Source organism: Gastrolobium bilobum, unplaced genomic scaffold (genome assembly GCF_033153095.1).
Source record: "Gastrolobium bilobum isolate Gb01-03AN ecotype WA unplaced genomic scaffold, APGP_CSIRO_Gbil_v1 utg1863, whole genome shotgun sequence".
In the NCBI taxonomy this organism is placed as follows: Eukaryota; Viridiplantae; Streptophyta; class Magnoliopsida; order Fabales; family Fabaceae; genus Gastrolobium; species Gastrolobium bilobum.
In genome coordinates, this window is record NW_026898976.1 from 368,042 (window position 1) to 387,479 (window position 19,438).

Genomic DNA, 19,438 nt, shown 5'->3' on the forward strand with positions numbered 1-19,438 from the left:
CAACCAATCCTTAAATAAACATATAATTATTTTATTTCATTGCAATTGACACTAGTATATTTTATTTTATTATAAATTAAATAACCTATCATAGCGTAACAAGTAACAAGAGGCGCCCCCCGTTTTTCTTACTGTCTCTAGTGAGAGAGTCAAAGAATGATGTTGTGGACATGATGTTGTCTACAGTTACTCCATCATTTCCACCAACACCGTGCAATCCACGCAAACCCCACGAGCATTTTATATATATATATATATGTGAGTGCTCGCTCTACACGATACCTTTAATTAAGGGAGAGAAAAAGAGAGATGCAGAGTCTGCAAGAGAAGGCTTCTGAATGGAGTGGAGTTCAAACGGCCCATGCTTTCGCCATAGACGACAACAATTTGTTTCACAAGCTCGGCCTTCAAACCTTCGTTAACCTCTCTACCAATTTCTATAACAGGTCCTATTCAATTTGTTTATCATCAAAAGTGTTACCTTTTTGCCTTTATTAGTGTACGCCCTGTATCTTAGATACTAAACGTACTAACTTTTGTTTTCTTGATTCCTAATAATTTGAGTTGAGTATTTTGGTTTCTGGGGTTGTGGTCCAGGGTGTATGATGATGAGGAAGAGTGGTTTCGTTCAATATTTGCTAATTCTGAGAAAGAAAACGCAATTCAAAACCAGTACGAGTTCTTCGTTCAAAGAATGGGAGGTCCTCCTCTCTATTCTCAGAGAAGAGGTGAACTTCCTAACTCTAATATTTGAATTCATTGCTCTCTTTGCTTCAATGGTGGGTCATGGGTGGGTGTTAACGTTCCACATCACTTAACAATTAATCCAAATGGTGAAGGGTAATTAACTTCATTCTATTTTACCATTTGAAAACAATTGATATTGAGGGCAACTACCTATACTAATAGGTATCACGGTGGTAGGTTATATTTAGAAACTTTTTTATTTACAAATTCTTATAAACCATTGATATTGAGGGCAACGATCCTTTTCCGTATTATATTAGTTATAAAGCTATTTTGCACCTACCAGCTCTATCAAGTGATCGAGTCTCCTCTGTCTGTCCTTCATTTAATGACATAATTGGCATATGCTTTACTCTTTTTATTTTTTAAAAGGAAATAGATTGAAGGAAATTAAAATTAGATCTATACAAAAAAGACAAAAAGGATCACGAAATTTGGGTAAAGACTGATGTACAGGAAAATTATTCTTACAATTTTGATCATAGCTAAAATATTTAATAAATTAAAACAGTTAAATATAAAGAAAATAAACGATTAAAATTGAAAATATAGGAAAAGGAGAACTGGCTTCTAATAAGCAAGCAACTTGCAAGTTTAAAACTTTATAATCTCTCTACGTGGCAGGGCATCCTGCTCTAATTGCTCGACATCGACCATTTCCTGTCACACATCAAGCTGCAGAGAGGTGGATACATCACATGCAACAAGCCTTGGACAGTACTTCGGATATAGATGATGACTCAAAGACCAAACTGATGAACTTTTTCAGGTTTATTTTATGAGAAATGTTATATTTAAATTTTTTTCATGGGTTTGCTTTTTTTTTTTTTTTTTTTGCAGTTATTGATAAATTATCTACAGTAAATTCAATATGACGTTGTTTTGGGACGAAAATCATGGTGTTTTTATAATTTTAATTTACTTCAAGGTTATAATAGTTTTTATATTTATAATTTTTAAATTTTCAATATTAAAACGACGCTGTTTTGGAAATAAATGTAGATAACCTATTTGCAATAACTGCAGAAATATTTTTTCCTTTTTCATTTATAAACTTAATTATGTATTTTCAAAAATAGATTCGGCTAGAAATGTATTACTTGAAAAGGGTATTCTAATATATTATAGGATTGTAAATAATCTGTACAAAGGGTTCTCTATTTATAGAGAATATTTGACCTACTTTTAACCTAATGGGCTTGGCTCAATACAACAAAGGGCTTGGCCCAATACAACAATAAATGACTAAATAAAAACTAAATAATAACTAAATCAATATTATTTACAACACTCCCCCTCAAGCTGAGGAATAGATATTTATCATTCCCAGCTTGCTAGTAAGTTCTTGAAATTTGTCTGAAGGAAGCCCCTTTGTTAATAGATCAGCCAATTGACGCCCAGTGGGAATGTATGGAGTGGTAATCAACCCGCTATCAAGTTTCTCTTTGATGAAATGGCGGTCAACCTCAATATGTTTAGTCCGATCATGTTGAACTGGATTATGAGCTATACAAATAGCGGACTTATTATCACATAGCAGCTTCATAGGTCCCTCACATTTTATTTTGAGATCATCAAGAACAATTTTCAGCCACAGTAACTCACTAATGCCTTGAGCCATACCTCGAAATTCAGCTTTTGCACTTGATCTGGCAACCACATCTTGTTTCTTACTTCTCCATGTCACCAAGTTACCACAAAGAAACATGCAATAACCAGTGGTAGAACGACGGTCAGTCACGGATCCAGCATAATCAGCATCTGTGTAGACTTCTAAAGATAGATTGCCATCACGTCGGAATAACAATCCTTTACCAGGAGTACCTTTAAGATACTGAAGAATTCTCTCTACTGCCTGCATGTGTTTTTCTTTTGGATCGTGCATAAACTGACTGACAACACTAACAACATAAGCTAGGTCTGGTCTAGTATGGGCCAGATATATCAATTTCCCAACTAGCCGTTGATATTGTCCTTTATCAACTAGAGGACTCTCTTCTTCATAGCCCATCTTGTGATTCTGCTCAATAGGAGTATTAGAGGGTTTACACCCGAGCTTTCCTGCTTCTTTGAGAAGATCAAGAACATATTTCCTCTGGCTGATAAAAATTCCTTTGCTTGAATGAGCTACTTCTATCCCTAGGAAATATCTCAGTTTCCCAAGGTCTTTGATTTCAAACTCAGAGGCAAGTCGTGTTTGCAGAATCTGTCTCTCCACAAAATCATCACCTGTGATAATAATATCATCAACATATACAAGGAGCACAGTAAGCTTCCCATTTTGGGAGTGCTTGAAGAAAAGAGTGTGATCTCCTTGGCTCTGTCTGTATCCTAAGGTCATCATAACCTTAGTAAATCTTCCAAACCAAGCACGAGGTGACTGCTTCAATCCATACAAGGCCTTTTTTAATCTACAAACTTTATTTTCCCCCTTCACAGAATCAAAACCAGGCGGGATTTCCACGTAGACTTCTTCTTCTAACTCACCATTGAGGAAAGCATTTTTCACATCAAATTGATTTATATCCCAATTGTAATGGGCAGCAAGGGATAACAAGATTCTCACTGTATTCATCTTTGCAACTGGAGCAAAGGTTTCTTCATAATCAATGCTATAGGTTTGAGTGTAACCTTTGGCCACTAATCGAGCCTTATATCTCTCAAGAGTGCCATCAGAATTATATTTCAGGGCATAAACCCATCTGCACCCTACTGCTTTCTTTCCGTTGGGTCTATCAATAACCTCCCATGTTTTATTTTTCTCCAAAGCATTCATCTCCTCTTGCATGGCTTGAGCCCAATTCCTATCTTTCAAGGCTTCATGTACTGATTTTGGGATTGCAATAGAATCTAGTGCTGAAACAAAGCTTTTGTGCTGCACAGAAAGATTAGCAGAGGAAACAAAGTGGGAGATAGGGTATTGAGTACAAGAGGGACAGGAAGAACAAGTTTTCTTGTGACAAGATCTTTTTCCTTTTCTAAGAGCAATAAGTAAGTCATCAGAAGTAGAAGCAATGGGTAAGTCATTAGAGATATCAGAAGAGATAGACAAATCATGAGAGGAAATAATATTAGAATCAGAAACAGGAGATTCAGGAGACTCAGAAGAAATAGGAGATTCAGGACTTACCAGTGGTTCAGACGATTGAGGTTGCTGGTGAGACAGTATGGGTTGTATCTCAGGTGTATTTGAAGGTTCTGACACACCAGGAGCAGACACACTAGGAAGAGAGAAGATTGATCCAGACTCAAAGAAGGAAGGGGACGAGTCTTCTGAAGAACTATTCTCCCCCTGACGATGAGGACCCAGGAAATAAGATTCAGATTCTTGAAAGGTGACATCCATAGAAACAAAAAATTTCCGACTTGGTGGATGATAACACTTGTACCCTTTTTTATAAGGGTTATAACCAAGGAAGACACACTTAAGAGCCCTAGGATCCAACTTACTCCGATTTTGTTTATGAACATGGACAAAGGCAACACATCCAAACACTCTTGGTGGAAGGCTCTGCAATATGGGAACAGAAGGAAAGAAGGAAGTCATGGAATGAATAGGACGGATATTGTTAAGGACCCGTGAAGGTAAACGGTTGATCAAAAAAGTTGCAGCTAATACTGCTTCTCCCCAATAAGAACTAGGAACAGATGTCTGAAAAAGTAATGCTCTAGCAACTTCAAGAAGGTGACGATTTTTCCTTTCAGCAACCCCGTTTTGTTGAGGGGTATCAACACATGTGAGCTCATGAATCATACCTCTGTCTGAAATGAATTGTGACATGCGTTGATTGACGTACTCAGTACCATTATCAGATCTGAGTCTTTTAATACCCTTACCAAACTGAGTCTCAACCATGTGATGAAACCGAATAAATATCTCTGGTACTTCAGACTTGTCTTTCATCAAGTATATCCATGTTATCCGAGTACAATCGTCAATAAAAGAAACAAACCACCTAGCACCTGAAACACTGTGCACTTTAGAAGGCCCCCAAACATCAGAATGGATAAGAGAAAAAGGTTCCCTGCTTTTAATAGTGCTAGAAGGAAATGACACTCGATGGTGTTTTGCAAATTCACAAACATCACAATGAAAGGTCTCAACCGACTTATTGAGAAACAGAGAGGGGAACATAGACTTCAAAAGACTAAATGGTGGATGCCCGAGACGCTTGTGATGGAGCCAAATCATAGACTCTGCAGTAGAAGGATGACGTGTCATTAATAACTGATTTTTGCTAGCATGGTCTGGAAGGAGATGATACAACCCATCCTGTTCATTAGCAACTCCAATTGTCTTCTTCGTGGTAAGATCCTGAATAAGACAATGAGAAGGAAAAAATGTGATAGAACAATTCAAATCAGTTGTAAGTTTTTGAGTGGAGATAAGATTAGTAGAAAGCTGAGGAACATAAAGAACATTTTTAAGAAACAAGGAAGGTTGAATTTGAATGTTACCAGAACCAATAACTGATTTATGGGATCCATCAGCTACGGATATAGTATGACTACCAATAGTAGGATGATAAGAACAAAACAACTCAGTACGACAAGCTATATGATCAGTTGCACCAGAATCCAAAATCCATGAGGTTTTAAAATCAGTGCAAGAAGCAAGAAGAGATATAGAACATGTGCTCTTACCAGATAAGATCGAAGAACTATCATGCTCGGCCATTCTTTAACAAAAAAAAGTTAACAACCAGCGATAAAATCAACCAAACAGAATATCAAATGATCTCTGATCAGAAAAATAATTACAGATCCAGACAGAAGACAAGAAGACGAGAAGAATGGTGGTGGTCCGGTCCAAAAACACAGCCGCACGCGCCTCCACGCGCCGGAGAAAGGAGCTGCGCGTGGGATTCACTCGCCGGGAAAGGGGCGGCGCGTGAGAGCGCGTGGATGGGCTTCGCCGGCTGAGATTTTTCTGGTGTGGTCGTCCGGTGAGCGCGCACCTGTCTGTGGGTGGTCGCGATTGAAAAGTCGCCGGAAAGTGGTCCAAACGGTGAAGACAGATCTGATTGGAGGCGGTCGGAGGTGTTTCGGTCGTTTGTGGCGGAGCAACACTGCGTAGAATGATAGATCGGAGGAAAAATAAGGTCAACAATGGTCCCCTTGGTCCAAAAGGTCCCCGGAAAAATTTTCCGATGGCGGCTAATGGCGGCAAGAGGCAAAGAAATTAGGGTTTTGTTAAAAAAGAAGATAATATGTGCGGAAGCAAAGCCCTCAGATCGAGAGCTCTGATACCAACTTGAAAAGGGTATTCTAATATATTATAGGATTGTAAATAATCTGTACAAAGGGTTCTCTATTTATAGAGAATATTTGACCTACTTTTAACCTAATGGGCTTGGCTCAATACAACAAAGGGCTTGGCCCAATACAACAATAAATGACTAAATAAAAACTAAATAATAACTAAATCAATATTATTTACAACAGTATTCTTGAAAATAAGAATTTGTAAATAAAATTTTTATAAATATAACATATCTCTTATTTTATTTTCTCCCCGGAAGTATCAATTCATGGAAAACGATTACTGAATATAAACGTTCATAACAACCTTACTTTTTCAGGCACACTGCATATTTTCTTGTGGCTGGAGTTGAACTAAAGAATCAAAACATGCCATGCAAGGATGCAGCCGGAAATCACCCATGTAAAAACTTTTAGCATTTTTCTCTTTGTAAGACAGAGAGAAAAATGAGATGTATGTTTTTCAATGTTTATACTTTGTCAAATCTATCAATAACTCTTGATGCTCCTGTTGTTGTTTGTATTTTAACGCATCCTAGACATAAACTCCTACAACACAAGCACATACATATTTATAATTAAGGGAAATATTTTTCTCATGTCGTTAAAGATAGCTATCTTATATCATACCTTCATCGAATTTTGTGTCAACTTTTTCCTTTCTTTTTTTCTTTTGTTTTAAATTATGGACTCCACACATTTATCTCACATCAAGCAACATGAGATTAATAACTCCCTATAATTAAACCGATAACTCTAGTATAACTATAGACAACGATACATGCTCTTCCATAATGGTAATAAAAAACCATATGGGCTGCTTCAGTTTTGTGTTCTTGTTGAACACATTATATGGGCTGCTCCATCAACTTAAATTACCTTGATTTACACAATGAAAAAGCTCCGACAAAGCCCGGATAGAGTGGGGCCCGGCCTTGTATTGCCTCTGCTAATGGAATTGTTGGTGACTTGGTGCAGATTTAGAACACTCGCATTCGGCTTCTAACAAATCATAATTTTCATTAAGGAACAACCATCCTGATATAACTCATCATAGTTGTCTTATTTATTGGTGGTGAGGGGAAGAGCTCAATTTAATCAACAAATCATAAACGTCGCTGAAAAGGGTTAAGACCCTTACTGGCTGTAAGATGAGGGGAGGTGCTCTGAGTAATAATATATGTGAATACTAAGGGTTTGAACCCTGTTATTGGGTTAGGCTGCCAATCTGTACACATACATATCTATATTCAAAATAAATTTGTGGTAAGATTAGGCATATCTTTGTTTAAAATTTCAAATTTTCTGGAACATATGAAAACTATTGAGAATTCAAGTGAGTGATAAAAAGTCTCAAAGGAATGGGTTAAACATAGCACATATAAGTGAAATGACCCATAAACTTAATATTTTGAGGTTTTGAGTTAAGATATGGTGTCAGAGCTTTTTATTGTGGGTTTGTTATTTAGTATCATTTGATGTGTGAATGATACTCTCTTCTAATTGGATTTTCCCTAGCTGTTGCAACAAAAATTATAAAAAAAATTAAAATATATTTATAATTATGTTGGAAACCGACAATTTACGGCATTCAAATTGCAAATGAAAAGAGAAAGAGATAAAATTGACATGGTGATTTACCATGATTTACTCAATGTAAGCTACGTCCAGTTTGTTTGTACTATATTAACCTCATCACCACTCGTTACAAGTCAATTTACAAAGAGAATATAAACAACATTAGAAAAATCATAACAACTATTCATGGGCCACAAGGAGAATGTTCTGCTTTAGAAGTTGAATTATGGGGTTGTTTACATGGGCTCCTCCTTGCTGCAAGGCTGAAGTGCTCCCATCTGGCGCTTTGCTGTGACTCGAATGATGCTTTACTTTGCCAATCTGAGGATGTGAAAATTGATGGTTTCTCATCCTTATTAGCCGCATAAGATTTGTCATTCATAAGCTTCACTTTGTGCACTTGAAATTTCGTGCCCACGAGAACAATTTATTTGTTGATATGCTTGCCAAATTCGGTCTTTATGCTTCCCCTCAGAGCTTCCGGACTTATAATGATCCTCCTGGTGATTTTATCCCAAGTTGGAATGTTTATATTATGAATATTCTGTTAGATCAGGTTATTAGTGATTTGCAGAATCTTATAGTATAATTTTTGGGGTTAGATCAATTTTTTTTGGCTTCTTGAGCCCTCCAATATTACAAATATGTGTGTGTGGGTGGGGGGAGGAGGGAATGGAATGAACAAATCTAACCACCGGAGAATTTGATTTAAAACAAAAAAAAAAAAGACATAAAATACATAATGAATAATTGAATATATAGGAAAACCGAGAAATACAAATGAATAATTCTTTTTCAAAGAAAACAAATCATAAGAAAATAATAGTGTATTTTATAAACAAATTTATAAAAAGATCATCGTAAATAAAATTTGAGGGTGTTGCTGGAATTTTGGATGAAGTTGTGCATCACTCTTTGGCTGCCAAAAAAAATTGGAATTCACGAACAACAAAAAAATAATTGAAACTCTGACATATTAATATCTAGGAGCCAGGTTTTAATGCAATTGAAGAAGGTTCGAGAAAAGAGTCCTGTTTAAGGCTTATTTGTTTGGATGAAGTTGTGCATCACACTTTGTTCTTCTATTTGTAACTTCTGCTGTCAACATGGGAAAAAAAATTATGTGCATACGATACATGTTGCCCAAAAGAAGAATTTTTTTTGGACATATATGAAAATAGAAATGCAAGAAAGGAGTAATATGAAAAAAAACAACTTTTCAAAATTGGAAAAAAGGAGTACCATGTAGGTACGCCGCACGCAAGTTTTGCTCGTCAAAATGCTGTCCAATTCAAGTTAAAGCGTTTCAATTTTTGTTTGGAAATAAAAAGCGTTTAAACTTTGTTCTGTCTGAATACACTTTTTAAGTTTGCATTCAAGAACCACAACCAGCTATAAGTGCTTTTAGCTTGCTAATTATAACGTTTATTGAATATGATGATCTAGTTCACGCGCAGTACCAAAGTTTTAAACCTTTCGGCTAATGTTTAGCTTTAACAACATGTGACAACATGGCACGGAATCCGAAGATGCAATTTACTGACTTTAAAAGTCTTAATTTAATTGGAAAGAAAAGAGAGAAAAAATTAACATAAATTCCTTGTGTGATGTGAAGAGAGGAAGAGAGCTAGACAATTTTTTTTGTTCACAGATTTCATATTTTTAATATTCCACTTTTATTGCATAAAAAGAAAAAAAAGGAAACAAAAATAATATATTTTTGGGCTTCATTATTTTTTTCCTACTTTATCCCTTTTACGTAAAATAATTTATTAAATAAAACATAAAAAATAACTTAAGTTAAATGACTATATATATATATATATATATATATATATATATATATATATAAAATAATCAGTTATATTTATATATATTTTTATGCTTTTTCTTGATTAATTTACTGAATATTTATATATATTTTTATGCTTTTTCTTGATTAAATTAAATAAATAAAGATTTTTTCTTTTCCATTAAATAATATAAAAATATAAAAATACTTCTCTCTCTCTCTCTCCATGATAGTACTATACAACCTGTAAAGGCATAAAGCCATAAACTGGAAATTGCCATTCTAGCTCACAAGAACTTGCAACCGTTTTATTGTCAGAACTTTCATATTTTTTTAAGAGTAATTTTAAATTCTCTAATCACTCTTTATTTTGAAAATAAATAAATAAACACAATTTCTATTATTAATTATAACTAATGTTGTCAAAATTGAGTTTCTACGTATAAACAGAAGGGAATGGTAGAAACGTAAATCGTAGAAATGACATGAAACGTAAATCGTAGAAATGACATGAAACGTAAAGTTTTTACTACTTAATATCAAGATACAAAATTATATATATATGCATGTAAAAAAAATATCACATAAGTCACTACTCAAAATTTAATGAATAACTTCATATTTAAAAAATATAAGTTACATAACTATATAAAACATAAGTCTAAAAACACAAAAAGAGTTTAACAACGCCTATAACCAAGTTTCACAATATCAAAAGAATAAAGTTTAACAACTCTTAAATGGAAACACAGCGGCCTTGCGTGAGGACTTTTTTTTTTTTTTTTCAAATAGCTAGAAGAAGATACTGTACATTTGATTTGGGAAAATGAAAATAGGATTTATTTATTTTATTTTATTAAAAATATAAAAATAAAACCAATCATGAGTTAAAAGTTGATCTGATTTGATTTTTTGGTTTAAGTAAAAATGTAAAAACTTTGTTTCTACCATTTTTACACATAATTTTTACCAATTTTTACTAAGAAGAGTTTTTACTGAATTTTAAGATGTATCACCTTAGTAAAAACGTAAAAGCGTTTTTACGTTTTTACACTATTTTTTAACAACAATGATTATAGCTCATGACATAATATTAGCATAAAGTAATTTTTTCTAATTGTTGTTATCAACGTTGGGGGTAGGGTTGGCAAAAACGAGTCAACCCGTCGGGTTGGCTCGCAACCCGTCGTAAATGAATCGGGTTGAGTTGGCCTAAATGAGCTGCCAACCCGATTCAACCCGACTCGATACAACCCGGACCAAAACGAGCTAACCCGCGGGTCAAACGGGCTAGTTCGCGGGTTGGGTATTTTTTTTTTAATTAAAAAAAATATCAAAACTACAAAATTTCCATACGCATCTCAGTTGCTCATTTCATCTCAGCCCCCTTTATCATTTCATCTCACTACGCATCTCAGTCGCTCATTTCATCTCAGCCGAATTTTTTTGTCAAATTTTTTCATTTCGTCTCAGTCGCTCATTCACTTCTCTTCCAAGGTTGCTTCTGGTGTTGCCAATGGTGTTTCAAGAAGTTACAAAAGTGGCGCATAGTGTTGAATAAGTTGGGGTTAGTACAGAGAAGGGAAGATAAGTTTGGGGAAGAAGAGTCTTGGCAAAAGCTGCGACCAGCCGACCATCACCATTTCCTCGGACAACCCTCGAACGGTCGAACCCAAGAAGTACCATTTGCAATCGAAGAACCCTTGTTCACAATAAGGTCTTCTCACTTTGCTTTTTATTTAGTTTACCTTTTTGTTTTCTAAATTATTTTCTAAACTATAAAGAACCCTTGTTCAATCGAAGAGTTTTTCTAAACCTTTTTGTTTACACTTTTCTTTTTTTGTTTCGGTAGTTGTTTTATTGGTACCTTTTTCTTTTTTGTAATTTCAATCAATTAAACTACTGGGAAGGAAGCTAGTTTATTCACTATGCAGTGATCATAATTGATCATTTCTTGAATTCATTCACCTTATCGGAGATCTTGTTATCATACGTATAATTTGTACCGTATTGGCCATGGAACTCATAGAACAATTTGTATTTTGTAATGTGTTTGTCTATTGCAATGTTGGGATCTCTTCATTTATTGGCAGTGTTAATAATATTGTACAGTGTCGAAGAACAAATAAGATTAGCTCCACAGCAACCAATTTTTTTGAGCCAACCCGCAAGCCAACCCATTGACAATATTTCGAGCTAACCAACCCGCGAGCCAACCCGTTGGCATTATTTCGAGCTAACCCGCGAGCTAATTATCGAGTCAACCCGCGAACCAACCCTAACCTGACTCGGGTCAGGCTGGGTTAGATTTTCTGATTCGTTTCTCTTTTCGGGTCAACCCTAACCCGACCCGATTTTTTCGGGTTGGGCCGGGTCGAGCCGGGTTGGCCCGTTTTGCCAACCCTAGTTGGGGGAAGGCTTTGTTGTCAAGAATTCAATCAAATCTACCAAATATTCTGAGTCAGTTATTCGAATACGTTTAAATTCAAGTAAATTTTTTAAAATATAAATTAAAATTATTTAAAATTATAAAAAATGTATTTTTTTTTTAAATTTAAAATAAAAAACTCAAGAACCATATGTATGTGCTTTAAGGGAGAGTATAATAATAAATGAGGAAGGTTATACCTATAATCTATTTTCGTTTACAACCATATCTTAACCGTTGATTTTTGCCAATCAACGATTGAAATATAATTGTAAGAGGTTGTATACGAAAATAGGTTGTAAGTATAACCTTCCTCATATTTTTGTATATTAAATCAGAATATGTTTTTTAAAAGTAGTTTAATTTATTATGAGGAAGGTTATACTTACAACATATTTTTCTTTACAACATATTTTTCTTTACAACCTCTTACAAATTGTAACCATTGATTTCTACTAATTAACGGTTATTATTTTCGTAAATTACACTCATTAATTAATTATTAATTATTAGGAAGACATATAATTAATTTAAAAAATTAAATTTTAATTTTAAAAATGAGAAATAAAAAAAAAAGTAGAAAAAGAGATTGAACCGTATCATCCATGTCATTAACCTATTGAGTTTTAAAATAAAATATAATCAATTTATAATATTAAATGGCTTTAACGTTTCTACCGAGTTATCTACATTCGCTCCCAAAATGATGTTATTTTGGGTTGAAAAATTAAAAAAATAATAAAAAAGACTATTATAACTCTGAAAGAAATTATACAGAAAAATGTTTAGGCAGTTACTACAGATAAGTTATCTGCGTTTACTCCCAAAATAACGTCGTTTTGATGTTGAAATATTAAAAAATTTAATTATAAAGACTATTATAACTCTGAAATAAATTAAAATTACAAAAACACTTTAATTTTCGTCCCAAAACGACGTCGTTTTGGCTTCACTGCAGATAACTTATCTGCATTAACTGCAGAAAAAATAAATCCTAAAAATATTTTGATTTTGACCTCAAAACGACGTCGTTTTGGACTCAATATAAATAAGTTATCTTCATTGACGTAGGAAAAATGAACTCCATATAAATATATATAAATGATAGGATATTCTATTTATTTATTTTTTAATGCCTATCTTACTTAATCATCTCTAATATCGATAGATCATAATGTTAACTAAATTTTACAGTTTATCTCTCTTTAATAGTTAATTGTTAAGCAACTTGCACGAGATTCCAATCAAATCTATATATTGTAGCTTACCAAAGACATCCCATAGATAAAATAGATTGACAAAGTCTTTACAATTCACCAACAAGAAAGCATGCCATTATACTAAGATGAGATAAACAGATCATACCATTACTATAAAAGAGAAGCACTAATGATCATCTCTTTCCAATTTATTTAAATTCATCACTAAAATACTTATATGCCTTGCAGTCACATGTACCCCCTTCATTTGTTCCAGATAAACAAATTTCTCCAATCATCATCCTGTAGATACCGTCCCACATAGTAAAACAATGGATTCTATTGCAATTATCCTTCAATCATTACTTGGGCTGAGCTCAACTCTGTATGGTCATACACAACTCCTTTTGGACTAATCAACTTATTAAGGAGCGAGTACCAAAAGAAATAGAACATATTTTCTTTTTTGCCCGGAAACGTCAGATATTATGAAATTAACATCAGTTATTGCACCAACTGATGAGACATAAACAAAACATATTGACATGACTTCACTCTATCTCTCTATCTCTTCTAAGAAAATAACATTACTCTAATTTATTTATTTTTATATAAATCATCCATCAACAGGTGTTAGATTATTCGGAATTCAAGTCGGAAAATATTATAAGGGGCCAAAAATTTTCGTGCCAAATATTTTAACATAGTTATATACCAAGCGCTCGAATTGGAGACACCGGAATTCGATTTGCCACATGTCAGCAGCACTATGACACTGCGTATAGAGAACATTATAGTTAAAAACCAAAAAAATAATCAGGCACTAGTACTGTAAGATTCTTTCATGTTTATCCGCGTGTTCCAGTTCCTCTAGCGAATATATTAAAGTAAGAGCCTCTTGAGTTCCGTCAGCATCTTCATTTACTTACGGCTAAAGTAAGCTACAATATTTTGAAACATTCAATTCAAGCTTTATTCATTTTTTTAATTATGGTGTGCTGTGGTTTCCCTTTCACTACCATAATGAGGTCAACTTGCAACAGCAAAAACATTATTGAATTGCCAGAAATAACAAACATAGAAACCTAAAGTTATGATCAAAACTCAAAAACACAATGTCACAAGTTGTGATAAACAAAAAGACAGAGGATCCATAATCCAATTCTATTTTTATAGTTCAAAATGAAAGGAAATAAGGGTATCAGTGCCATTGGATCCACTGTTTGAACTTTGAAACTAGTAAAGATAATCATTCAAGTGATAAATGGACGTTTAATGCTCTATGTATACATATCATTTGTCTATTAGTTAGATGTCATAAGTGGCACACATCATGAGTTGATTCAAATTTTTATCCAAAACAGCATAAAAAACAAACACCTCAAGTGAAACACAAGGGGAGAGGGAGAGGAGCATTTAGTCATGTGTAACAAAATTATAAAATGGACTCTGAAATCAAGAAGAGAAAAAGACATGTTTTTTTTTTACATTTCTGACCATCAACCTAATAAATGTTTTGGTGGTAAAATCTTAGATGGGTCAGCAAACCGAGCAGAGAAGGAACGAGGAAGGTTGTCTGGCTCCATCCATCCCTTTCCATGATCAAAGTTCATTAAGTAAGTTTCTGGATCATACACACCCTCCACTGTAGTAGGAGAATTGAAGATTTTCTTCTTTTCTCTTTTCATTTTTCTCCAAAGCATCTGCCACACTGATTTTGTGCCATCATAGCTGTGCGGCGAATAGCTCTGATAGTGGGGTTTTGTGTAACTCCGACCTAACCGGATGTTTTGTGTTGTTGGACTTCTTGAACTGAACCAGTACTTCCTGATATCCATATGCTAAGAGTACCAAGTTTTCCTTCACACCTAAAGCCTTTAAAGCAAGGTGGGGGATCTTTATATGGGCATCAAGCACATGCCGAAGTAATGCAGTTTCTGTATATTATTGGGGACCAGAAGATGTGGAGTGTTCAATACCCTTTTGGCCCTTTCTTAAGAGGCTTTACCAATGCCTAACTACCCAGTTTTTGAAGTCAAGTGCCCTTAATCTTATTCCCAATATAATATGTAGGGGATGAAATTAAGCCTGCACCATGTCAGCAAGCAGGCGCCTAAAATTTATTAGACACTTTGAATTCTAGAAGGGACCCATGAAAGTGATGAAACAACAATTGGGTGCACACACAAACAAACAAAAAAAAAAGTTTGAAGGGTCAGAGTAAAACCGGTGAAAGAGTCGTTGTTTGCTAGCTGCCTACCTCTTTCTCCCTCTGTTCTCACTCGGATCCTTTGAAATGGAAGCTTAACAATATTAATTTTATCAAGAGTAGTGCTAAACTGCTAATTACACAAAGCTTACGTTTGTAGAATTTTTATCATTCACCACGTTTTCTAATTCTACCATGTAATTCCAAATGATGTCATGTCAAATATTTTCCTTTTATTAAATTTCAGATATTTGCTGAAGGTAGGTCATTGGGGATTTTGAGATATTCAACCACTATATACATTGCAAAACCAAATACGGCCCCTGAAGTTGAGATTCCGTTTCCATCTTTATTTTCACAAGTCAAGGGTAATGTGCAGACTTATCTGACTATTATGCACTTTGAAATCCAGAATTTCAGATAAACATCAGTAGCATAATGAGTCATGGGATACGACTATGGGAAAGATGATAATATTTTGTATTTTGAACTACATGACTTGAATATACTTGCGGTGCCACTAAATCAATATTTCACCGCGCAACTATCTTGAGTTACATGATACAACACACTTGAGCAATATGCTTCCATCATCAAGGATGGTTAAAACTCAAAAGCTTTGGCAAAATTTTCACACAAGATTGATAAAACTGCATGTCAAGTTAGAATACCTATAACTTCTTGTGTGAGGATGACAGCAGAACTTAGGTTTTTAATACATAAACTCTCAAAAGAGAACAAAAGCTTTTACGTTGTCATGCCGCACCACCTCTGGACTGTGTGATAGACTTCAGTTTTTCATAAGCATCAGCACAGGCATGAGCATAGTCTGTTAATGTACGGAAGAGCTCAGGCAGGCGAGTTCTGAGACTCTGCAGTGACTTCTCTCGCACCTGAATGCAAAGTTTTTCGTGAGATTCGCGTTCCTCGTCCAGTCTCTTCTTCAAGCTCTCAACAACAAACTGCTTCTCAGCGACAGGATTGTTTGTATTTACTTCCTCTCCTCTTTCATGATCTGCTTCATCAGGGCCCCTCCGTAGTAAATGCTTCTGGTACCATTCCTCAAATGCTTGTTTTTTCCTCAAGTATTCCTTTCCTGTTTCCTCACATTTCTCCTTTAACTTCATTTCTTCCTCTTGCTGAAGTATGATCGTCTTTATCACAGCAGCAAACGAGGAAATAGCAGATTTTGCAAGCTCATCAGGAAGCTTGTCAACATAATCATGCCAACCATGGAGAAGTGTTTGGATTGGTGGATTCTGGGCTTTTGGTGGGGATGAGATTTTCTCTTTTAGGCTGCTTTCAATAGGTATGAGATTTAACTTTAGCCAGCTATTAAGAGCTTTGATGTACTGTTTCTGTTGAGTCACAAGCTTCTCAAATTGTGAATGCCATTCTTGGACAACATTCCAAAGTTGCACAGTGCGTTCATAATGATGCTTGGTTGTTTCCTTAGGAGCTTGAGAAATATCAAGAGATTTGAGGTCCGTAACGATTTTCAGCTGGCTGTCATGATGTATGCTCATATTTTCCCACATACTGGCCATCCTGAAGAGAAATCAAGCAGGCTCATATTCAGATACATTCATGATGCAAACAGCTCTTTTAAACTAATGTTCTCTCCCTTACAAGTTACACCCCTTTTATAGAATGAAAATCTAGACACTGTTGATATGGCAGCAGCAAGATATAACAATCAAACAGCATACATTCAACATTTTGTATCTAGTCAGTATCAGAGCAAATTGAAAACTAGGAAAGTACATACATATGTAAAGTAATATGATTCTTATAATAATTAATTGATCTTTTTCTAAAATAATGTCAAAGTGCACTTTGGTGTCCAGGCTCAGAACTTAAACGACACATATAAATTGCAATTCCAAGAACTAAACTGCAGAATAAAATGCTTTTTTAGATCAGAATATCCTGTTATTCTAGTGAATATTTTGAAACATTAATTACTAGGACGCTGGATTCAATTTTGCTCTAAGATTTCAGGATGCTGTAGACCATGAAAAAAAGTTTACAATGATCCACTTTCCAATCAACTCACAACCTTAATAGCACCTAACATCCATACGGGTTTCTTCCACGAAACTTCATTGAAGCATAGCTATTTACGCACCACCACTAAGATATCAAATAATATGGAACAATCAAATGAGGCAATAGCAATACCATTATATCTCTTTAATTTCTTATTGGCAATACTTACTCATTAACAAGAGCAACAAGTTTAGGATACAACTGGTCATCACGAATATGGTTCACTTCTGAAACTGTTGAATCCATCGACTGCATATCGACAATATATCTTGTATGTAAATGACTTACGGCTGCTTTAGTTTTTTCTAATGATTCAGCACTGGCACCACGCTTCTTCTGTTTGTTCAGAATTGCAACTTTTCTCTGATATTCAAACTTCATAAGCTCACCTTGCTGTTGACAAGGAGTGAAGTTTAATTGATAAGCTGAAGCCATTTATTAAGAGCTACAAGTTAATAGCATAAATAATCAGCTTTAAACAATTAAAGTGATTCAGAGAAGCATGCATCAACAAGACATGAACAGAAACATTCTTGAACAAAAAATAAACAAATAAAGTTCAATGGAAGATCAAGACAAAGCTAACGCGATCAATGAATGTAAAAATGTCAAAAATGGAAGATGACACCCACCTTCACCTCTTCATAAAGTTTCTTTTCCCACGCTAACAACTTGTCCAAAACAGTGGCATGGGTTTCATATTCTTCAGAATCAAAATCATCTTTTGCCCCATCCCCATTGGACACACCTCTGAAGGACCTATTCCACGTTATCACGCGCATAACCCTAGCAGAATGATCAATGTGACCTGCTCATGTCACTGCAAATTAGCTCAACCATTCATGTCCAACAAGCAACTAAAGAGTTTAAACTTCAAGTGCAGCTACAATATCAACTAAAATGATACACACACACACACACACACACACACAACACAACACAAGGAATAAATTACCCCGATTATCAGCGAAATTGGAATGATAATGCAACCTAGTGGCCTCAAGCATCTTGGTAACTTCTTGTGCACTCTCTGAAGCCTTCAAAAAATGATCATCAAGGAAAGTGAGAATCTGCATCAGAGTAACACTCGGAACAACCTTAATTGCTCTTCTAAACTCAGCAGGTGCTGTCTTTGAATGTTCAATATGCTTTGCCTCCGTTATCTCATCTAGCTCTTGCACATTTTCCATAACCTTCTCAGGTGTTTTAGGCTCCTCCACCTCATCATGACCTCCATCACCGTCAACATTATCACCTTCACCTTCCTCATTCTCATTCCCACCCTCAATCTCATCTTCCTCACTCAAAGAAGGTCCTGGCATGTTCTCCACCATGAAGAAATAATCCCAAGCCATGCCTTTCGATTCCGGCATAGGCGGCACCGACTTCATCTCCGGCGTTCGCGGCGGAGAAGGCGCCGCACCTCTCGATCCGACTTCTCCGGCACCCTTCTTCAGCGTCTTCCCTTCATCTGTCTTCAGACCTTCTTCTTCTTCTTCTTCCTCTTCGGCAATGGCGACCGTTCCGGGCTTCTGGTGCTGCATGGCGACGGTGGGCATGGTGACGGCGCGCTTGAGCGGACTGGGACTGGGGGAGAAATTCGGAAGCGGCGGCGGCGGCGGGAGGCTGTCATCCATGGGCGGAGGAGGTGGAGGCGGCGGGTTGGAAGATGTGTCGAGAGGTGGCGGGTGGAGTTCGAGGTCGTGGTGGGTTTCGCCGTGGCCGTAGTCACTGAGGGCGGAACCGGTGTTCTTAAGAGCCATGGCGTAGCCGGAATGGCCGGCGGCGAAGGCGTTGCGAGCAACCACCGCTTCCTTCATCAAGTTCTTGCGGTCCTTGCATCGAGCCACCGATTCCTCGTTGTCTATTTTCGATTGTGCGCAACCCATTTCCGTAACTGTAAGTTTTTCAGAACTTCTTCTTCGTTTAAGGCAAAAAGGGAATGAGTATTATTATGAGTGTATCACTCATGAGTCATGAAGAAGATGTGAGTTTGCAAACCCAAAAAAATTAAAACAAAAAACAAAAATGTGAGTTTGGAAGCAAAACGGCGTCGAATCGAAATGAAAGATAATATTAAGTGTAGAGAGAGAAAAAGAAGAAGAATGGTGACAAGGTAGTACAGCACAGAGGACACAGAGAGTGATGAATGTCAGAGTACAGAGTGCACAGAG

General features: G+C 35.7%; 2 protein-coding genes across 2 annotated transcripts; one reads left to right on the forward strand and one right to left on the reverse strand.

The window, feature by feature from the left end:
- Positions 1-298: 298 nt before the first annotated feature.
- On the forward strand, positions 299-6,590 carry LOC133286038 (two-on-two hemoglobin-3-like). Its single transcript, XM_061483378.1, has 4 exons — positions 299-446; positions 598-728; positions 1,372-1,516; positions 6,330-6,590. The coding sequence occupies exons 1-4, from the start codon at positions 310-312 to the stop codon at positions 6,424-6,426; spliced, it is 510 nt and encodes a 169-aa protein (XP_061339362.1). The 5' UTR covers positions 299-309; the 3' UTR covers positions 6,427-6,590.
- Positions 6,591-15,970: 9,380 nt separating this feature from the next.
- On the reverse strand, positions 15,971-19,153 carry LOC133286018 (protein ALTERED PHOSPHATE STARVATION RESPONSE 1). Its single transcript, XM_061483351.1, has 4 exons — positions 18,220-19,153; positions 17,897-18,072; positions 17,434-17,657; positions 15,971-16,763 (listed from the first exon to the last, which is right to left on the reverse strand). The coding sequence occupies exons 1-4, from the start codon at positions 19,151-19,153 to the stop codon at positions 15,971-15,973; spliced, it is 2,127 nt and encodes a 708-aa protein (XP_061339335.1).
- Positions 19,154-19,438: the final 285 nt, after the last annotated feature.